The 17,992-nt window shown below is 37.0% G+C and overlaps 1 protein-coding gene across 15 annotated transcripts in view; it reads right to left on the bottom strand.

Annotated features, from left to right (window-relative positions):
• Positions 1-12,575, bottom strand: part of TENT2 (terminal nucleotidyltransferase 2) — a 56,919-nt gene extending 44,344 nt beyond the window's left edge. For 7 of the 15 annotated variants that reach the window (XM_065875580.1, XM_065875581.1, XM_065875576.1 and 4 more), the window contains exons 1-3: positions 6,316-6,452; positions 6,015-6,104; positions 2,975-3,212 (exon numbers count right to left, since the gene is read on the bottom strand). In XM_065875580.1, the coding sequence (XP_065731652.1) occupies positions 2,975-3,212; positions 6,015-6,104; positions 6,316-6,452 (465 nt within the window). Of the gene's footprint in view, positions 1-2,974; positions 3,213-6,014; positions 6,105-6,315; positions 6,490-11,950; positions 12,020-12,245 lie in introns of those variants that run through there. The other 8 variants (XM_065875585.1, XM_065875579.1, XM_065875587.1 and 5 more) reach the window with 5 other exon arrangements.
• Positions 12,576-17,992: the final 5,417 nt, after the last annotated feature.

Genomic DNA, 17,992 nt, shown 5'->3' with positions numbered 1-17,992 from the left:
AGATTTAGGACAATCTTTTTCTATGCTACTAAGCAAAGAAAAAGTTACTGATATGGAACCATACTTTACTAGATGATTTATACTGACTAATGTGAATCATGTTATTACATTTACTGAGACTCAGTATATCCCTGATCCATATGCAGAACTAGTAGTTATTTAGTTAGTTCTAAGAATTAACTATTACAAACATACAAATAAATAAATGCAAAAATAGAGAACTTCAATACTCATGCATAACATATTCCATAAAAAATGGGCCTACCTGCATGTATATATCAAAAACCCACACGTAGTAAAAGGTTGGTATATCGTCATTCAAAGAATTGGTCTCATGTGATTTATACCACAGGCTTTCACAATATAGTATTACATGAGTTTCTTTAAAATGAGAAAGCAAAGAAAGGACAAACAGTCGAGGGGGGGTGGGGGGGTACCAAAACATCCCAAGTTAGTCACTCTGCTTTTTCCTTCCTCCCACTGGTATTGACTAAATGCTTTTCCTACTTCACAGTAAGAAAACAATGACAGCCTTTTTCTTAAACAGTGCTGGGACAATTGGACCAAGAGCAAAAAATTAAGTGAGATCCCCTACTTCACATCATATATAAAGATTAACTCAAAATGGATCAAAGACCTAAATCTAAGAACACTATAAAACTCTTAGAATAACATGGAGGCATTAATTTTTGTGACCCTGGATTAGGCAATGATTTCTTAGATATGCCACCAGAAGCTCAAGCAACCAAAGAAAAACAAATTGGACTTCGTCAAAATGAAAAAAGCTTTTGCGCTTCAAAGGAGACCACCAAGAAAGTAAAAGGAGACACCACAGAATGGAAGAATATATTTGCAAATCATCTATCTGATAAAAGTCTAGTATTCAGAACATATAAACAACTCTTACAACTCAACAAAAAAAACAAAAACAATTTAAAAATGGACAAAGGATCTGAATAGACAATTCTCCAAAGAAGATACACATTCCAACACACAAATGAAAAGATGATCAACATCATTAGTCATTAGGGAAATGCAAACCAAAATCAAAATGAGATACCATTTCACACCCACTAGGTTATAACCCACCTGGTTATAATCAAGAAGACAAACAATAAAAAGTGTTGGCAAAGATGTGAAGAAACTGGAACACGCACACACTGCTGGTAGAAATGTAAAACGGTGCAGCCACTTTAGAAAATATGTTGGCAATTCCTCAAAAAGTTATATACACAGAGCTACTACATAACTCTGCAATTTCACCCCTAGGTATAGACCCAAGAGAAATGAAAACATGTCCACACAAAAACTTGTACACAGATATAGCAGAATAGTCAAAAAGTGGAAACAGCCCAAAAATCCATCAACTGAGGAATGCACAAATAAAATATGGTTTATCTATACAATGGAATATTACTCAGCTATAAAAAGGAATAAAGAACTGAGAAATGCTACGACATGGATGAATCTTGAAAACATGTTAAGTGAAAGAATCAAGACCACATATTGTATGACTCCATTTATATGAAATGTTCAAAACAGACAAATCCATACTGATAAAAAATCGATTAGTGGTTGCCAGAGGCTGGGGGAGAGGGGCAGAGATGAGAAAGGAACTGCTACTGGGTACAAGGTGTCTTTTGGGGGTGATAAAAGGTCCTGGAATTAGTGGTAATGGTTGCACAACCTTGTGAATATAATAAAAACCACTGAATCATGCACTTTAAAAGAGTGAATTTTACGTGGACTTACTTCCCTCGTGGCAGTGGTTAAGAATCCTCCTGCCAATGCAGGGGACATGGGTTCAAGCCCTGGTCTGGGAAGATCCCACATGCCATGGAGCAACTAAGCCCATGTGCCACAACTACTGAAGCCTGCGCGCCTAGAGCCCGTGCTCCACAAGAGAAGCCACTGCAATGAGAAGTCCGCACACCACAATGAAGAGTAGCCCCCGCTTGCCCAACTAGAGAAAGCCCGTGTGCAGCAACGAAGACCCAACGCAGCCCAAAAAAAAAAAAAAAAAAAAAGAATTTTATGATACAATTACATCTCAATTAAAGAAAAAAGGGAATGATAGGAGAATAAAAAGCGGCACAACTAAGGAATGCAGCAAGTGTTCCTTTTTGACCCAACAATTTCTATACACTTACTATGTTCCAGACCTATGCTGGTTGCTAGGAACCCAAAATAAAGTCACTACACTCTTTTCAGGCTCCTTCTCCTTAGCCTACAAATGTCATATTTCTCCCGAGTAGTGCAGCTTTGAAAATGCAAAAACAACAAATATAAGCCACAGACAATTCAAGAGAATGCAGATATTTACATTATAAACTCTTCTAAATTACCCAGAATTTTTTTTTTAGGTTTCTCTAAATATGGGGAGAGAGAAGAGATATGCTTCTAATACTGGTATTAAATAACTCATTGTTCCCCAATGCTGATAATGTCATTTCCCAAGAATTATTATTTTAAGAGCTTCATTTATTTGAAATTTTTTTTACAAATAATGTTTTTGATAAATCTTTCCTGATCATATCCCTTTGGAAGTATTACTTTCTCACTGACTCCTGGGTTCTCTATTTTTGACATTAAAAACCACATGATAAAAACAAATATCCCAAAAGATGCTTTTTAATACTTTACTACAATATCCATATGAAAGCTTGTTTTTCTGTAATAAGAATAGGTAACAACAGAATTCTCTAAACTAAGAAATCAAACGTTTTAGGCTCTAATCCCAGATTTTTATGAATCACAGAAAATCTGATATCCTGATATGAAAGCTGCATTTCCATAGAACAGCTCACAAAAATCAAAGAATCAAATTTAGACAGAAAGCTCTGAATAGTACTTTAAATAGTGCAAAAAGGGGCATGTTCTACTTAATCCAAGACATTAGATATTTCTGATACATTCAATACACTATTTATATTAACTTCCCAAAAGATAAAACTAAAATCTACATTAAAATTACCTTATCTTTGGCCTCAGGCAGTGTGATTTCTCTAGGTTCTAAAAATGGTATTTCTCGAAAAGGTGGAACACCTCTGACTATATCTGGTACATAGTGTGTATGAAACAATGGCGGCATTGAGTATCTTCTTTCACCTGATAAAGGCACTATGTGGTTAACTATAGTTGGCTCTTGGTGAGGTGAATGGAAACGTTGTCGTTTACCATCAAGAGGAAGATTCTTTTCATCGTTTAATCTCCTGAAAACAAACAATATACCTTAGTGATTAAAGATATAATTTTCTGATTACAAATAGAAAACACTAAAAATATATAAATAGATGACAATACTGACTTTTTCAGCGAGGCCACATTAGCTCTAAATGAATCTTAAAATATTCATTTTCGGCATAAGAGATTCCTTAGAGAACGCTTTAGGAAAAATGTGTAATAATGATGCATATTTTTTAAAAAAACAAACCACATATATACATTAGGGTTGGTCTCCTGCATTTGAACTACCACAATACTTCTTATCAGCAGCAAAAACTTGGCAGGAGAATTTCTATTTATAGAATCACTAACAATAAAAGATCCAAACTCTAACATAAGGAGGATAAGATTAACTGAACTGAGTGCTATATATAAAAAAGGGCTCTTTGAGACCACCTATGTTCTGGTTTATCAGTAGGAAAGACCAAATTAAGAGACAGTTACTTTTTAAAAAAGCTTTATATAAAGACATTGGACAACTAAAGAACTGCAACTGAAAATGAACTGCATTTCAGATAACAGTATTGTACTAATGTTAAATTTCTTGGGCATGATCAATATTTTTTGGTTATACAAGAGAATATCCTTGTTCTTAGGAGGAATGCACTGATGTGTTGTGGGGTAAAGTGCAACGATGTCAACAACCTTCTTTCATATCACTCAGAAAAGAGTAGGGATAGGGAAGGAAAAAGGCAGAATAAAACAAATCTCGCAGAACCGATCAATCTAGGAAAACTACATACAGCTGTTCCTTGTACTATTCAAATTTTTCTGGAGGCTTAAAAATATTCAAAACAAAAAGGGAAAAATAATTTAAAAGTAATTATTTGTGGGAAAAGAAAGGTATTTACTTTCTTAAGTTGTTTACACCATAGGAAATTATCCAATTCCTTTTGAATTCTAAAATTTTATGAGTCATAATCACCTGAAGGTTTTTATTTTAATACTCTTGGGATTATATCAATTACTCTCTCCTTGGCAGAAACACAAAATAACTGGTACTCCTACCCACAGGTAAAGATGCTAAAAACAAAAGTGTATATTTAATTTTTTTTTTATGTTTTTAAATTTTATTTATTCATTTGATTTTGGCTGTGTTGAGTCTTTGTTGCTGTGTGCGGGCTTTCTCTAATTGCGGCGAGCGGGGTCTTCATTGTGGTGCGCAGGCTTCTCATTGTGGTAGCTTCTCTTGTTGCACAGCACGGGCTCTAGACGCGTGGGCTTCAGTAGTTGTGGCACGTGAACTCAGTAGTTGTGGCTCACGGGCTCCAGAGCACAGGCTCAGTAGTTGTGGTGCACAGGTTTAGTTGCTCCACAGCATGTGGGATCTTCCCCGACCAGGGCTCGAACCCGTGTCCCCTGCATTGGCAGGCGAATTCTTAACCACTGAGCCACGAGAGAAGCCCCTTTAACATTTTTTAAACATAAAATTTAGAGCTTTATATGCTGAATACCTTCTATTGAGAATGTCAATTTTAGTTTTAAAAATACATATGTATAATTATGAACTAGTGGAATTTATTTTCATTCATGATTCACAAATGGGCTATCAAGGCAATTTCTAAAAAATGAAAATTTGAATAAAGTCAATAATTTAAGCATCATTATATAGTTTTCCACAATGGCAACTTTGAAGAACAATTCACAGTGCTTCTAAGTATGGGATGTAGAGCCAAACCACCTGGTTTCAAATCCCAGCTATGCTACTCCTACCTGAATAACCAGATCATTACTTCTGTGTGCTTCAGCTTTCTCCTCAAAAGAAGAGGCGTAACAGTACTTACCTCATAAAGTGTTGTGAAACTTAGTCAAACCATTATCTGCAAAGTCCTTAGAACAATGCCTATACACATAGTGAGTGATCAATAATTCTTAGCTACTGTTATTTCTAGTTGGACATAAAAGTTACGGAATGTTTATACAGACTATAAATAGTAGTATCTTGCAAATATTGCCAAATATTATTTTAATAATCACCCCTAAAGTTCTATCATAATTACCCCATGATACATCAATTTCTTTTAATCAAATTGGTTTAAATGAATTGATTCCTCACTTCTCTATAGAAAGCTTCATGTCATGTAGAAATTTTCACTATAATAATATTTATCGTGGAACCTTACCTGTGTAAGACAAATCAAATAGTAAACTTTACTAGAAAGAAGGTGTTATAGGCTGAATTATGTCCTCTCAAAATTCATATGCTTAAGTCTTAACCCCTAGTACTTCAAAATGTGACTGTATTTGGACACAGGTCCTTTAAAGAAGTAACTGAGTTAAAATGGGGTCATTAGAGTGAGCCCTAATCCAATATAACTAGTGTCCTCAGAAGAACAGATTAGGACACCAAAAACACAGACAGAGAGATGACCATTTGAGGACAGAGAAAGAAGGCAGCCATCTATAAGCTAAAGAGGGAGGCCTCAGAGGAAACCAAACCTGCCAACACCTTGATCTTAGACTTCTAGCCCCCAGAATTTTGAGAAAATTAGCTTCTGTTGTTTAAGCCATCAAGTCTATTGTACTTTGTTATGGCGGCCCTAACAAACAGATACGGAAACCCATCTTATTTAGTTAAAAATCTCAATTAAAAGTAGTTATCTGAAGACAGTTATCCCTAAAATTTTTTAAATACTTTGAAGTTTTAAAATTCTGTTACAGGACTGATCACACAGGTCCCAGAAAACAAAATGCACGGCATAGCGTCCATTCAACTTAATACAAGATACAGTGTTAAACAGTTCCCCAAAATGCAATCTTTTCTTTTAAAATAAGTAAGAAATACTTACTTCCTTCCTCGAAATAATGGGGAAGTTGAGGTCTGTACTGGACTGACATTTCCATATGTCAACTGCTGTAATGATACAGCTCTAGACAAGCTACCAAAGACAAAGAAAGAACAGTAGTAGTATACATTTTTTCCTTAAAAACAAAAAACTAATTTCAGAAAAACTAAACAGTTCACTGATCACAAGAAAACAAGACATGATGACATTTTCTCTAGCTCCAAATGTTTCACATAAAAAGGATTTGTGTCAAGTAGAAAATGAAACTTACAAATGACATGGGCCAAAATAACACCGTACTTACTCTGTATTCTGAAAGTTGAACTGTGCATCTATAAGCTGCTGGTGTGAATAAAGACTTGGTGACAGGGTGAAGAAGTTATTATGTTGTTGATGGTTTGGAGTGAAAGGCGGGCGACCCAAAATTGAGTTTGGGAACATGCTCTTGTTCACTAAGAGTAAACATGTATTCTTCTACCTACAATAGTTTTAAAGATAATTTATTATAGCTTAAAGACATTGAACTCTTTGATAACTAGCATCTGCTAATTAATAAACAATTAGTTACCAAGTTACAAATTTCATTTGCAAAGTTATATTTTTAAGTTCAAACAGATCTCTTAAGTCACACCATACGTAACAAAAAAACTTACTAATAATAAATTTTAAATCTAGATTAACCACATTATTCAAATGATAGTAAAATCTGTGCATTTCTAATTTTATGATGCATTTTCCCTAATAAATTTATCCTAATATCAACAAATCTTTTAGAATCAAGTTAACACCACTATACTCTGATAATAAAAAGAAACCACCCAAGTGAGACATTTAATGAAATCCTACAATTTCTTACATTTATTCCCAATCTAATTTATTCAAAGCTATAAGCTGTCATATGACAACCTGATTCCCAGGATTTAGATCGTACAGATCTGATCAAACAAGGGATGGAATTTGTATCACCTAATAACTATTTATAAAATGCTGAGATTCCCCTCAAAGTCTAAACAACTTATAAAAAGAACTTCCAATAAAAGAGAGTCTGCTCCACACGAATGGGGAAAACCTAGGTACAAAGCAATCAGAATCGTTCACTGCCCCAAGCAGAAGACTAGATATTTATTCTTTGCAATGACTGACCCCAAGAGGCTATAGACTTACAAAGAGTAGGGTAAGAAAACAAACTGAAAACAAGTATTAAGTGAAGTCTACAAAGTAAAAATAGGATCCCCAGCCTGCATTCCCAATTCAGGCAATTAGAAAACTCATCTATGGAATAATGGAACAAGAAACCATATAATACAGTAACCAAAGAACCTGTAACATAGGAACAGTCGCCCACCAAGAAAAAGTTAAGCTCACTCGCAACCTACAATGAAGCCTACTATTGAACTGCCTACTCATGCACATAAGCTTCCAATTTAGATTTCTAGTTAGAAAACAGACATCCATGGATCATCAAAAGTTAAAAAAAAAAAAAAAAAAGGCCTAGGAATAAACAGAAACAACACCTGCAACAAATGAAAAGTGAGGAAAAAAAAACCTCCATAATTAATGAAATAACATTGAATATGTAAATAAGAATGTGTTTTTTAAAAAGCAGAAAGGGCTCTTGGAAAATTAAAAGCAGAAATATCCAGTAGAAAGCTAAAAATAACATTGAGGAATGAACAAAAAGGAAAAATTGGTGAGGGCAGACAGGAGGCAGGACAGTAAGAGAAAAAAATATAAGAGAACCAAACTATGTGGTCCAACATCCAATACAACAGAAGTTCCAGGAAGAACAGAGAAAACACAGAAAAGGAAATTACCAAGTAAATAAAACAAGAAAATGTCCAAGACTGAAGAACACCAAGCCTTAGATTGAAAGGACCCAATGAGTATAAAGCACAACTGAATATATATATATATATATATATACATATACATATACATACACACACACACATATAAAGGTATACTACAGTGACATTTCAGAATATCAGGTAAAAGAAGCTTATAAATATTACAGAGAAAGAAAATGTTATAAACAAAGGGATGGTATGGATAAACAACAAGGTCCTACCATATAGCACAGAGAACTATATTCAATATCCTGAGATAAACCATAATGGAAAAGAATATAAAAAAGAATGTATAATTGTATCACTTTGCTATACAGCAGAAATTAACACAACATTGTAAATCAACTACACTTCAATTTAAAAAAAAACACACCAAGGGATGGTAATCAAAATGGCTTTGGCCCTCTCAGTAGCAACAGTAGAAACAAAACAAGGAAGTGAATGCCTTCAAGGCTCTGAAGGAAATGCTTTCAAGCTATAATTTTATACCCAGCTATACTATCAGTGCAAAAGGAAAATAAAAACATTTTTAGACATGTAAGGTATCAAAAACAAAAAAAAAAAAGAAAAGAAAATCTGGGATCTAGGAAAAGGGAGCTCTGACACAGGGCAGAGACAAATTCCCCAGGATGATGGTGAAGGGAAGCTAAACAGCTTAAGTTAGAACACATAGAGGTCTTTAAGAAGATATCCAAGGAGGAAAAAGATTAACTGGTAGATTACCTTATATATTTGACCACAGAGAGGAGTTCGGCTAACAGAGCAGAAATTATAGGAACAGAAATGCAGCAAGTTAATAATAAATTACTAAACTACGGACAAAACACACTCAAAAGGTCATATAAAAAAGGAAATATAATCAGTCACCTACTTGGTTCTTACAATAACATGAACATTAAACATACTGATTTAAACAGAAATTGTAATATATTTATTATATATTTACTACACTGTATTTATTTACAGATTACATATGCTACATAAAATATGCTACATATATTTACATGTTTATACACACATAAATCTCACAATTTATGATGAGAGAGCGTACATAAAAGTGGTAAATCCTCATTTTCAGTAGATGTCAATCCAAAAACCAAGCTGTATAAAAATTTCTACTTTTTTTTTTTTTAGAACAACAGAGGAAAATAACATATAAGCTGCTAAAAGAAATGGTGATTGCCTCTGGGACTAAGACAAGATGGCTGGAAAAATTAGAACAGGAGACAACAAGAGAGAAAAGAGAAAGATCTGGGAAGAGACAAATAAGTCACTCACAGAAACTTTATTCCTTTTCAATTCTGTAAGATTAAAATTTCCTAGACTGGCCAAAGAGTGAGATTCACCAGTCCAAGGTTCATAACAGATTATGGTCAATAGTCTTGGGCCACCATCAGATCCCATCCCAAGTGCCTGACTCTAATTTGGACCAGAGACAAGGTGTTACCTCCAGAAAACAAGAGTTTGTCAGCTTTCTTCAGCAGGCCTTTATCCCTTGTTATAGGAAATTGATTAAAACAAAAAAATCAATCCTATCAAATCTGCTAAACTGTACTCTCTGATGTTCACTGATCAGAGGAAATATCTTTAACCAAGCAAGATTCCAGAGAATTCTTTATTAAAAGTACACTCAATAACTGTAGAATGCCAGAAGAAGGCTGTCAACTAATGCCTTCTTCTCCCTTTGCCTGGGCTTACACTCCTTCTTGGCTTCCTTGACTCTGCTACTCTGACTCAACTCCCCATAAAACAATTACTATTTCAAAGAATTCATGAGAAAATGACATTAAATACAATTCATTATAATGAATTTTGCTTGATATTTAATTTTGTTGTAACACAGATACTATAGATCTGATCAAACAAGAGAAGAAATTTGTATTCAGAAAAACTAGAATTAAAACACTCTATATTCAGATTTATTTAAATCAATTCGTAGTTAAAATTCTAGACATTTTGTTTATACCTATAAATAATATGCTTGTGTTTTTCTTCAGGCTTGAGACCCGAAATGACGTAATAGCCCAGACCTCACCTAATTTCTATTGCATTACATGGTCAGATTCAAACTTAAGAATAAGTCAAAAGATGTCTTGTAGCCCAGAAGTACTCCTCAAACGACCACGGCTTAAAAGCTGAGAATGATTCCATACTCAAAAGTGTACTTTAGGGCAGTTATCTAAATCAGCCTATCCCTAATTCCCAGATAAGCATCAAAGGCTTTCCAGCGCCTCCAAAACAAAGTTATCTGTCGGGTTTTCCTCAGGATGAATTTTTGGCCCTCAAGTCTGGCTCTTAACCAGGCCAGCCTTCAAAGTGGGGAGGATCATTCCTAGGGAATGTAATCAATGACATTCAATGCTCTCCAACACAAGTATTCTGCATGACCATCTAGAGATAAAGAAGTAAACCAAAAGCCCATGAATTTCAATTCCTCTTTCTAATATTTCTCCTAATACATTCCAACACTAATTTTGATGAAGATAAAAATGACACCAAAATAATAACCTATTATAATAAAACAATATAAGGGATCATTTTTTAAACAGAATAGAGTTTCTGAGAATAAAATCCAGCAAAACTATTACCATACCAGATTTAAGGGGACCTCTACAAAATTTTAAATCTTTTTCTTTATATTCTGAATGAAAGCCTTCTTCACCAAGTAGACAATGATCCATAAAAAAAAATTACTCCACATTAACCATGGTAGCAGGTGTAAGAAATTTTATGATAAATAAAATCCAGATATTGGTGGTATCCTATTTTTCTTAGTTTGAAAATTATCAATTTCTCAATCTGTGCTTGACTATAAAAAAGAATAATCTAGGTAAATTTTGAACTGCTTTAAAACTGTTGCATTGGTTCTTGCCTTAAGGAGAAAATCTTAAGGATTACTTCTTGACTAAGGTTGCCCATTTGGAAGTTACACAGGTTTATTTGTAAATAGTCATATATGAGACAAGGTAGTAAAGGAGTAGTTCACAAAGTAATTCCTAGTGATATAGCATTTGGTCCTGTAACTTACAACCCGGAATTTCTGTCTTAAACTTGACCTCTCCTCCAAGGAATTAGAGAACACTCAAGGTTACATAATTCCTTCATCAAGAGTCCCTGGAAAGTGGAATCTACCTAGTATAAAAACCAGAAATGTAGGAGCAAATCTAGTTATCTGTCCACTTTCTCCAAATGCCTTTGATCCCCTAAATTCACTTTTTTTCTCCATAATGCAACAAGTCCAACTCCTAAATCCTGCTCACCCTCTGTCAAACCACCCACAGGTTTTGAAACACATTCCTTTTTTAAAATTAATTTTTATTGGAGTATAGTTGCTTTTACAATGTTGTGTTAGTTTCTACTGTACAGCAAAGTCAACCAGCTATACATATATCCCCTCTGATCAAGAATTAGATCCCATTCAAGTATTAAAAAATAATCTAGCCACATGATTCCAAGTGGACATTTCTTAAATACCTATTTCACACACAGCCTGTTACACTTCCTGATCAGACAGAATTGAGACTATTCACACCAACAGAGTAATGTTACTATTATTTGGCTATTCATCAGTACATATTAAGAGCCTTCTAGCTGTTAATGCCATGTTTAAAGCCTTGTGGTAATAAAACATACAATATGAGGGTATTTACAAAAGTAGTATGTCGCCTGTAATTCAAATACGCAGACTTAGTGTTCAGTTCTGATCTTTCCCCACAAAACCATACACCACACGTTTGTTAGGTTGCCAATGTAGCTTGAGTTTTAGTTTCATTTTCTTTTTTGTTCACCCTATTGGTATACCAATATAAATAAACGACTGCTATTTTAAACAAAGAGCTGAGAGAGGATCAAACAAGGCAGGGAACTTGGATAGGAGAGGATTTATGAGACACATTAAGCCCCCCGTGTTCTGACCTAGAAAGAGAGATGGAGAACCTATCTACAAAGGCTGAACGGTGCAAAAACAAAAGGGATAGACAACAATCTGACAGTCCTAACCTGTGCGGTTTCCTGTAAAGCTAAAAACTGAGACAATTTCACAACCATTTAGTGAAAAGTCTTAAATTTTAAATTATTAATCCAGATATTTACCTTAGTTCTTCACCACCCTTTGAAACCCCATGCAGTGTCCCAATACAGTCTTCCTTGTTTGGTCCTAGACTGAGGACGGGGCGCGAGAAAGACAAACGAATGGGAAACGTTTAAGAGTTCCTAAAATTCTTCAGAAAGTACCGCAGCCTGGGGTCCGTCCATACGTCTGGGATATCAGAGAGATTATGCCGGAACCTCCCACGCAAAACACTACAGTTTCCGAAAAAGTTCCCGGCGCCCCGCCCCCCACCTGGGCCTACACCGTTGCTTTCCTCTCCGAAACCCCCTAACTCACAAGTGTCCTCGGGGAAGGCTAAGCAGGAGAATCCACCGTCACCGCCAGCCCAGGAGCTCCAGAGCCGGAGCAGGGACGGCCCGGCGCGCTCGGTCCTAGCTTTCTCCCGAGCCAAAGGTGGTAGTGCCCGCGCGGAATGGGTAGGCCCGGCTCCGGCTCCGGATTGCGATCTAATTCCCGGGCTCGGCGTCCGGGGAGGTACGACACAAGTAAAGGCAGGGGCAGCAAGGGTGAGGGAACTCGAGGGAGGTGGCAAGAGACGGAAGACCAAAATGTAGCCGGAAAAGAGCGGCGTAGAAAGCCCTGTCGGAAACACCCGGAAGACCGACGTGACCCCGGATGGAAACGGCGAGTAGGGGGACGGAGGTCATACTTCCGGCAGCCGCCTCACTCTCTCCTGCGAGGTCTTCGCTCGAGTGCGCAAGCGCACGGCTCCTGGGGGCCCGGCTGGGAGGGCGTGGGACGTTCAGCAGCTGCGAGAGCGAGCGCGAGCGCTTAGGGGAAGGGCTGGGACTGCCTAGAGAAAGGCGGAGCGGCAGACGGAGGAGGGTGGTTGGCGGAGAGTTGCCCTGGACCCGCTCCTCAAGCTCACATTCTAATAAACATTTTTTTTTACTGGTCCTTCCTGTCTCTCAGCCGGATGACTCCTCCCCAGAGAAGATTTTCCTGGCCAAGTTTTCCCTCACTCTTCTACACTGATCAGTATTAAGCTTTGTTTTTCCCCGTTAATGAACTGAGAGCTGCTTGGGGACCCTTATTTATCTATAAAGCCCGGACTCAACTCCCTGCCTTAGTAGCTAACATTCACTAATAAAACAAATATTTAATATTTCTTCTTGAATGAGCTTTAATAGTTGTGAAAATATAAGTTGTTGAAATTTATTCGTGTAAATCTGTTAACAATATTCCTTTATTGTCCTTTTTACTCCTGAAATTGGTAACTTGTGTCTTTTTTCCTGATCGACCCGGCAAGAGGCAATATTAATCTCACTGATTTCAAATCTCAAAGTCAACTTTTGGTTTCATAGATTTTCTTTATTTTTCTTTTCTCTTTCATTGATTTCTACTGTTATGTTTATTTCCTTTATTCTTTTTTTTTTTGAAGTTTTTAAAATTAATTTTCCAGTTTCTTGGAAACTGAGGGGTTTTTTTGTTCTTTTGTTTTTTTGTGGTATGCAGGCCTCTCACTGTTGTGGCCTCTCCCGCTGCGGAGCACAGGCTCTGGACGCGCAGGCCCGGCGGCCATGGCCCACGGGCCCAGCCGCTCCGCGGCACGCGGGATCCTCCCGGACCAGGGCACGAACCCGTGTCCCCTGCATCGGCAGGCGGACTCCCAACCACTGCGCCACCAGGGAAGCCTGGAAACTGGGGTTTTTGATTTGAGATGTTTCTTCCTTTGTAATATAGGCATTTGGTAGTATGAGTTTTCTTCAGAGTACTGTGTTAGCCGTATCCCACACATTTTAATATATTGTGTTTTCATTTTACTTCATTTCAAAATACTTTCTAATTTCCCTATATGGGTTTTTTTCTTTGATCCTCGGATTTTTTATGTTATTTAGTCTCCAAGTATCAGACTTTCTGGATACCTTTCTGTTTTTGATTTCTAATTCAATCCCATTATCATCAAAGAACATACTTCATGTAATTCAAATCATTTTAAATTTATTGAGATTTGTTCTGTGGCCGAGAATATGGTTGGTCTGTCTTGGTAAGTGTTCAGTGTACATTTAAAATAAATGTGTATTCTGTAGCTGTTGGGTGAAATGCTCCACAAATGTGAATCACGTCAAGTTGCCTGATATTACTGTTCAAATCTAAATCCTGGGGGGGATTTAGAACATACTTACTGATTTTCTGTCTACTTATTTTATTAATTACTAAGGGAAGAGCACTGAAATCCCTCACTATAATTATGGATTTTTCTAGTTTTCCTTGCTGTTCTATCAGTTTTTGCTTTATGTGTTGTGAAGCTCTGCTGTTAGTTGCATAAACATTTAGAATTGTTCTATTATTTAGGTGAATTTATCTTTAATGAAATGAATATGAAAATTATTATGTCATTATGAAATGATTCACTTTATAAATGACCCTCTTTTTTTCCTGGTAATATTCTTTGCTCTAGCTGTACTCTGTCTGATGGTAATGCAATCACTACAGCTTTCTTTTTTATAGCGTTAACATGGTTATTTTTTTGTTTTGGGGGGTTTTTTTTTGCTGTACGCGGGCCTCTCACCGCTGTGGCCTCTCCCGTTGCGGAGCACAGGCTCCGGACGCGCAGGCCCAGCGGCCATGGCTCACGGGCCCAGCTGCTCCGCGGCATGTGGGATCTTCCCGGACCAGGGCACGAACCCGCATCCCCTGCATTGGCAGGCGGACTCTCAACCACTGCGCCACCAGGGAAGCCCAACATGGTTTATTTTTAAGGGAAAAAGTTATTCCAGTTCTACAAAAGTCTTCCAGGAAATTGAAGGGTAAATACTTCCCAGATCATTCTATAAAGACAGCATTACTCTGGTACCCAAACTCAAGATGTTCCAAGAAAAGAAAACAATGGGCCAATAGCCTCATAAACATAGATGCAAAAATTTTTAATAAAATTCTACCTATTTTTGTTCCACAATATATAAAAAAAAATTATACATTATGACCAAATGAGGGCTTATCCCAGGAATGCTAGGCTGAATTAACATTGGAAAATCAAACAACATAATTCACCATTAGCTAAGACTAAGAAAGAAAAATTGTATGATCATTTCAATAGGTGCAACAAAAGCATTGAAAAATTCAATACCCATTCCTAGGAATATAAGAGAAAACATACAACTTGATAGAAAACATCAATAAAAAGCAGCACACTTAATGGGAAAGAACTGAATATTTTCTTCCTAAGATCAGGAATAAGGCAAGAATTTCTGCACTCACCACCTCTTCAACATTGTACTGGGGGAGTTCTAGCCTGCACAATAAGAAATAAAAGGCATCCAAACTGGAAAGGAAGAAGTAAAACTGGCTTTATTTACAGGTGACATGATATATGGTCAAAATTCTATAGAACCTAAAAAAATCTACTGGAACTCAAATGAGATCATCAAGACTACATTATACAAAAATCAATATACAAAAGTAAATTGATTTGTATTATACTAGCAACAAACAATCTAAAATTGAAGTTAAAAATACCAAATGCTTAGAGATGAGTTGATAAATAAATATACATTTATTCATTTATACATATTGTACACTCAAAACTACAAAATACACTGAGAGAAATTTAAGAAGACACAGATAAACAGAAAGATATATATCATGGGTTAGAAGACTCAATACAGTAAAAAGTGTCAATTTCCGGGCTTCCCTGGTGGCGCAGTGGTTGAGAGTCCGCCTGCCGATGCAGGGGACACGGGTTCGTGCCCCGGTCTGGGAAGATCCCATGTGCCGCGGAGCGGCTGGGCCCGTGAGCCACGGCCGCTGAGCCTTGCGCGTCCAGAGCCTGTGCTCCGCAATGGGAGAGGCCACAACAGTGAGAGGCCCGCGTACCGCAAAAAAAAAAAAAAAAAAGTGTCAATTTCCAAATCAAAATCCCAGCAGGCTTTCTTAAGTAATTGACAAAGTGATTCTAAAATTTATATGGAAATACAAAGAACATAGAATAACTGAAACAACTTTAAAAGAGAAGAACAAAGTTGGAAATTTTACACTACACTACCTGATTTCAATGTTTATTATAAAGCTACATTAACCCAGATAGTATAGAACTGATATAAAGAGAGACAAACAGATCAATGAAACTGAATAGTGAGGTTTTTAAAAGTCACATATATCTCTATGGCCAAATGATCTTCAACAAAGACCAAGGGCAATTCAATGGGGAAAAGAAAGTCTTTTCAGCTAATAATGCTGGAATATTTGGATATCCATATGTAAAATTCAATCAATCTATCTATCTATCTCATACTGTATGTGAAAACACAAAACGGATCATATATCTAGCTGTAAAACTTTAAACTTCTGGAAGAAAACAAGAAAAAATTATTTGCAAACTTAGGCTAGGCAAAGGTTTCTTAGGTATGGTATTAAAGCACTATCCTTAAAAGAAAAAAAGTGATAAACTGGACTTTATCAAAATTAAGTACTTCTTTTCAAGACACTGTTAAGAAAGTGAAAAGACTAGGCAGAAACAGAAGATGCATCCAACCCCCAGCTTTGGGGCAGAGTCAGGGAAGAAGGGACTTGGGGTGTTTTGATGATGTGGTTTTTGCGATTGTTAATTTTATATTTGGCATGTGATTGGCAACATGAGCTCTTCTGTGATGTGGAGTCATCTACAACTTCTAGGTTTGGATGTAGCAATGTGGAATAGAATGGATACAAATAAGGACTACTATTGTATTTTGTACCTATTATGCGCCATCTCATCTGGGGCATCTTGGGGATGGAGTAGTAAACAAAATTAACCCAGTCTGTTCTCTCCTGTAGTTTACAGTTCAGAGAGAATAAACTTTACAAATTTAGAAAACAAAAATCTAATTTTATTTTTTTTAAACTTGTGCTTCTGAAAGGAATGCCCTTTATACATATATATATTTATTTATTTGTTTGTTTGTTTGTGCCACGTCTTAGTTGTAGCAGGCAGGTTCCTCAGTTGTGGGAGGCAGTCTCCTAGTTGTGACTCGTGGGCTCCTTAGTTGTGGCAAGCGAACTCTTAGTTGCAGCAGGCATGTGGGATCTAGTTCCCTAAGCAGGGATTGAACCCAGGCCCCGTGCATTGATAGCACAGAGCCTTAACCACTGCACCACCAGGGAGGTCCCCAAAAATCTAATTTTAATGGTAGTAACCAAGTAAAGGAAAAGCAAATAACCGGGGGTTCTAACCGATCATGAAGAGCACGATGGCTAAGAATGTGCGCTACTCAGATCTCCTGTGTACAGAGCATAGTTGACTGACAACCCCAGCTGCTGCCTCTCTGGATCTACCACCACATTTGGAACCGAGGTCATGTCCCTGCTGAACTGCGGCCAGCCAGTGACTGACCACTGCAGAGATGCTAGAGCCAACCTTCCTGCAGGAAAAAGGACCCTTCTAATGGACAATTCTGACTTGGGAACTCCCCATTTGCCTAGCCAAAACGTTCTTAGAAGAGTGCTGCAGTCTTTTTCTACCCAATTCTCCTTCCTTCTCCTCCTTCAATAGATGTCAGACGTGCATTGGAACCTGAGGCTTTCCCTGCTTACCCTTGCTTCCACATTTTTATCTTCCACAGGGATATCTTTTAATAAATCTCTTGCATGTCTAATCCTGTCTTGGCATCTGCTTCTTGGAGGACTCGAACTAACACAGAAGCTTTCCCTGTGAAAGTGCCATTTAAGCCGAGACCTAAGGGAGTAGAAGTTAGATGAAAATTTGAAGGAAGAAAGAGAACAGCCCTGAGTTAGACAGGAGCTTGGCACAGTGCCTGGCACATGGTTAGTACTCAGTAAACATCGCCTGACTAAATGGAATACAAGTGCTTTATGTAGGGCAAGTAATTATTCCTCATAAACAGTTTTACAAAGGGAGTTCTATTATTATCCCTATTATGACAAATGACAAAACTGAGGATAAGAACTGTAAAGTACCTTGCACAAGGTCAGGCAGCCGTTGAAAACCACAAACTAGGATACAAATTTAGGTTTGTTTGTTTCCAAGCCTGTTATTTTTAACTGGTTAAATATCAAGTTATACTGGCTCACCTCAGAGGATTTGA

The sequence above is a fragment of the Phocoena phocoena genome, chromosome 3 (genome assembly GCF_963924675.1).
Source record: "Phocoena phocoena chromosome 3, mPhoPho1.1, whole genome shotgun sequence".
NCBI lineage: Eukaryota > Metazoa > Chordata > Mammalia > Artiodactyla > Phocoenidae > Phocoena > Phocoena phocoena.
This window is presented reverse-complemented; position numbering and strand designations above follow the sequence as displayed.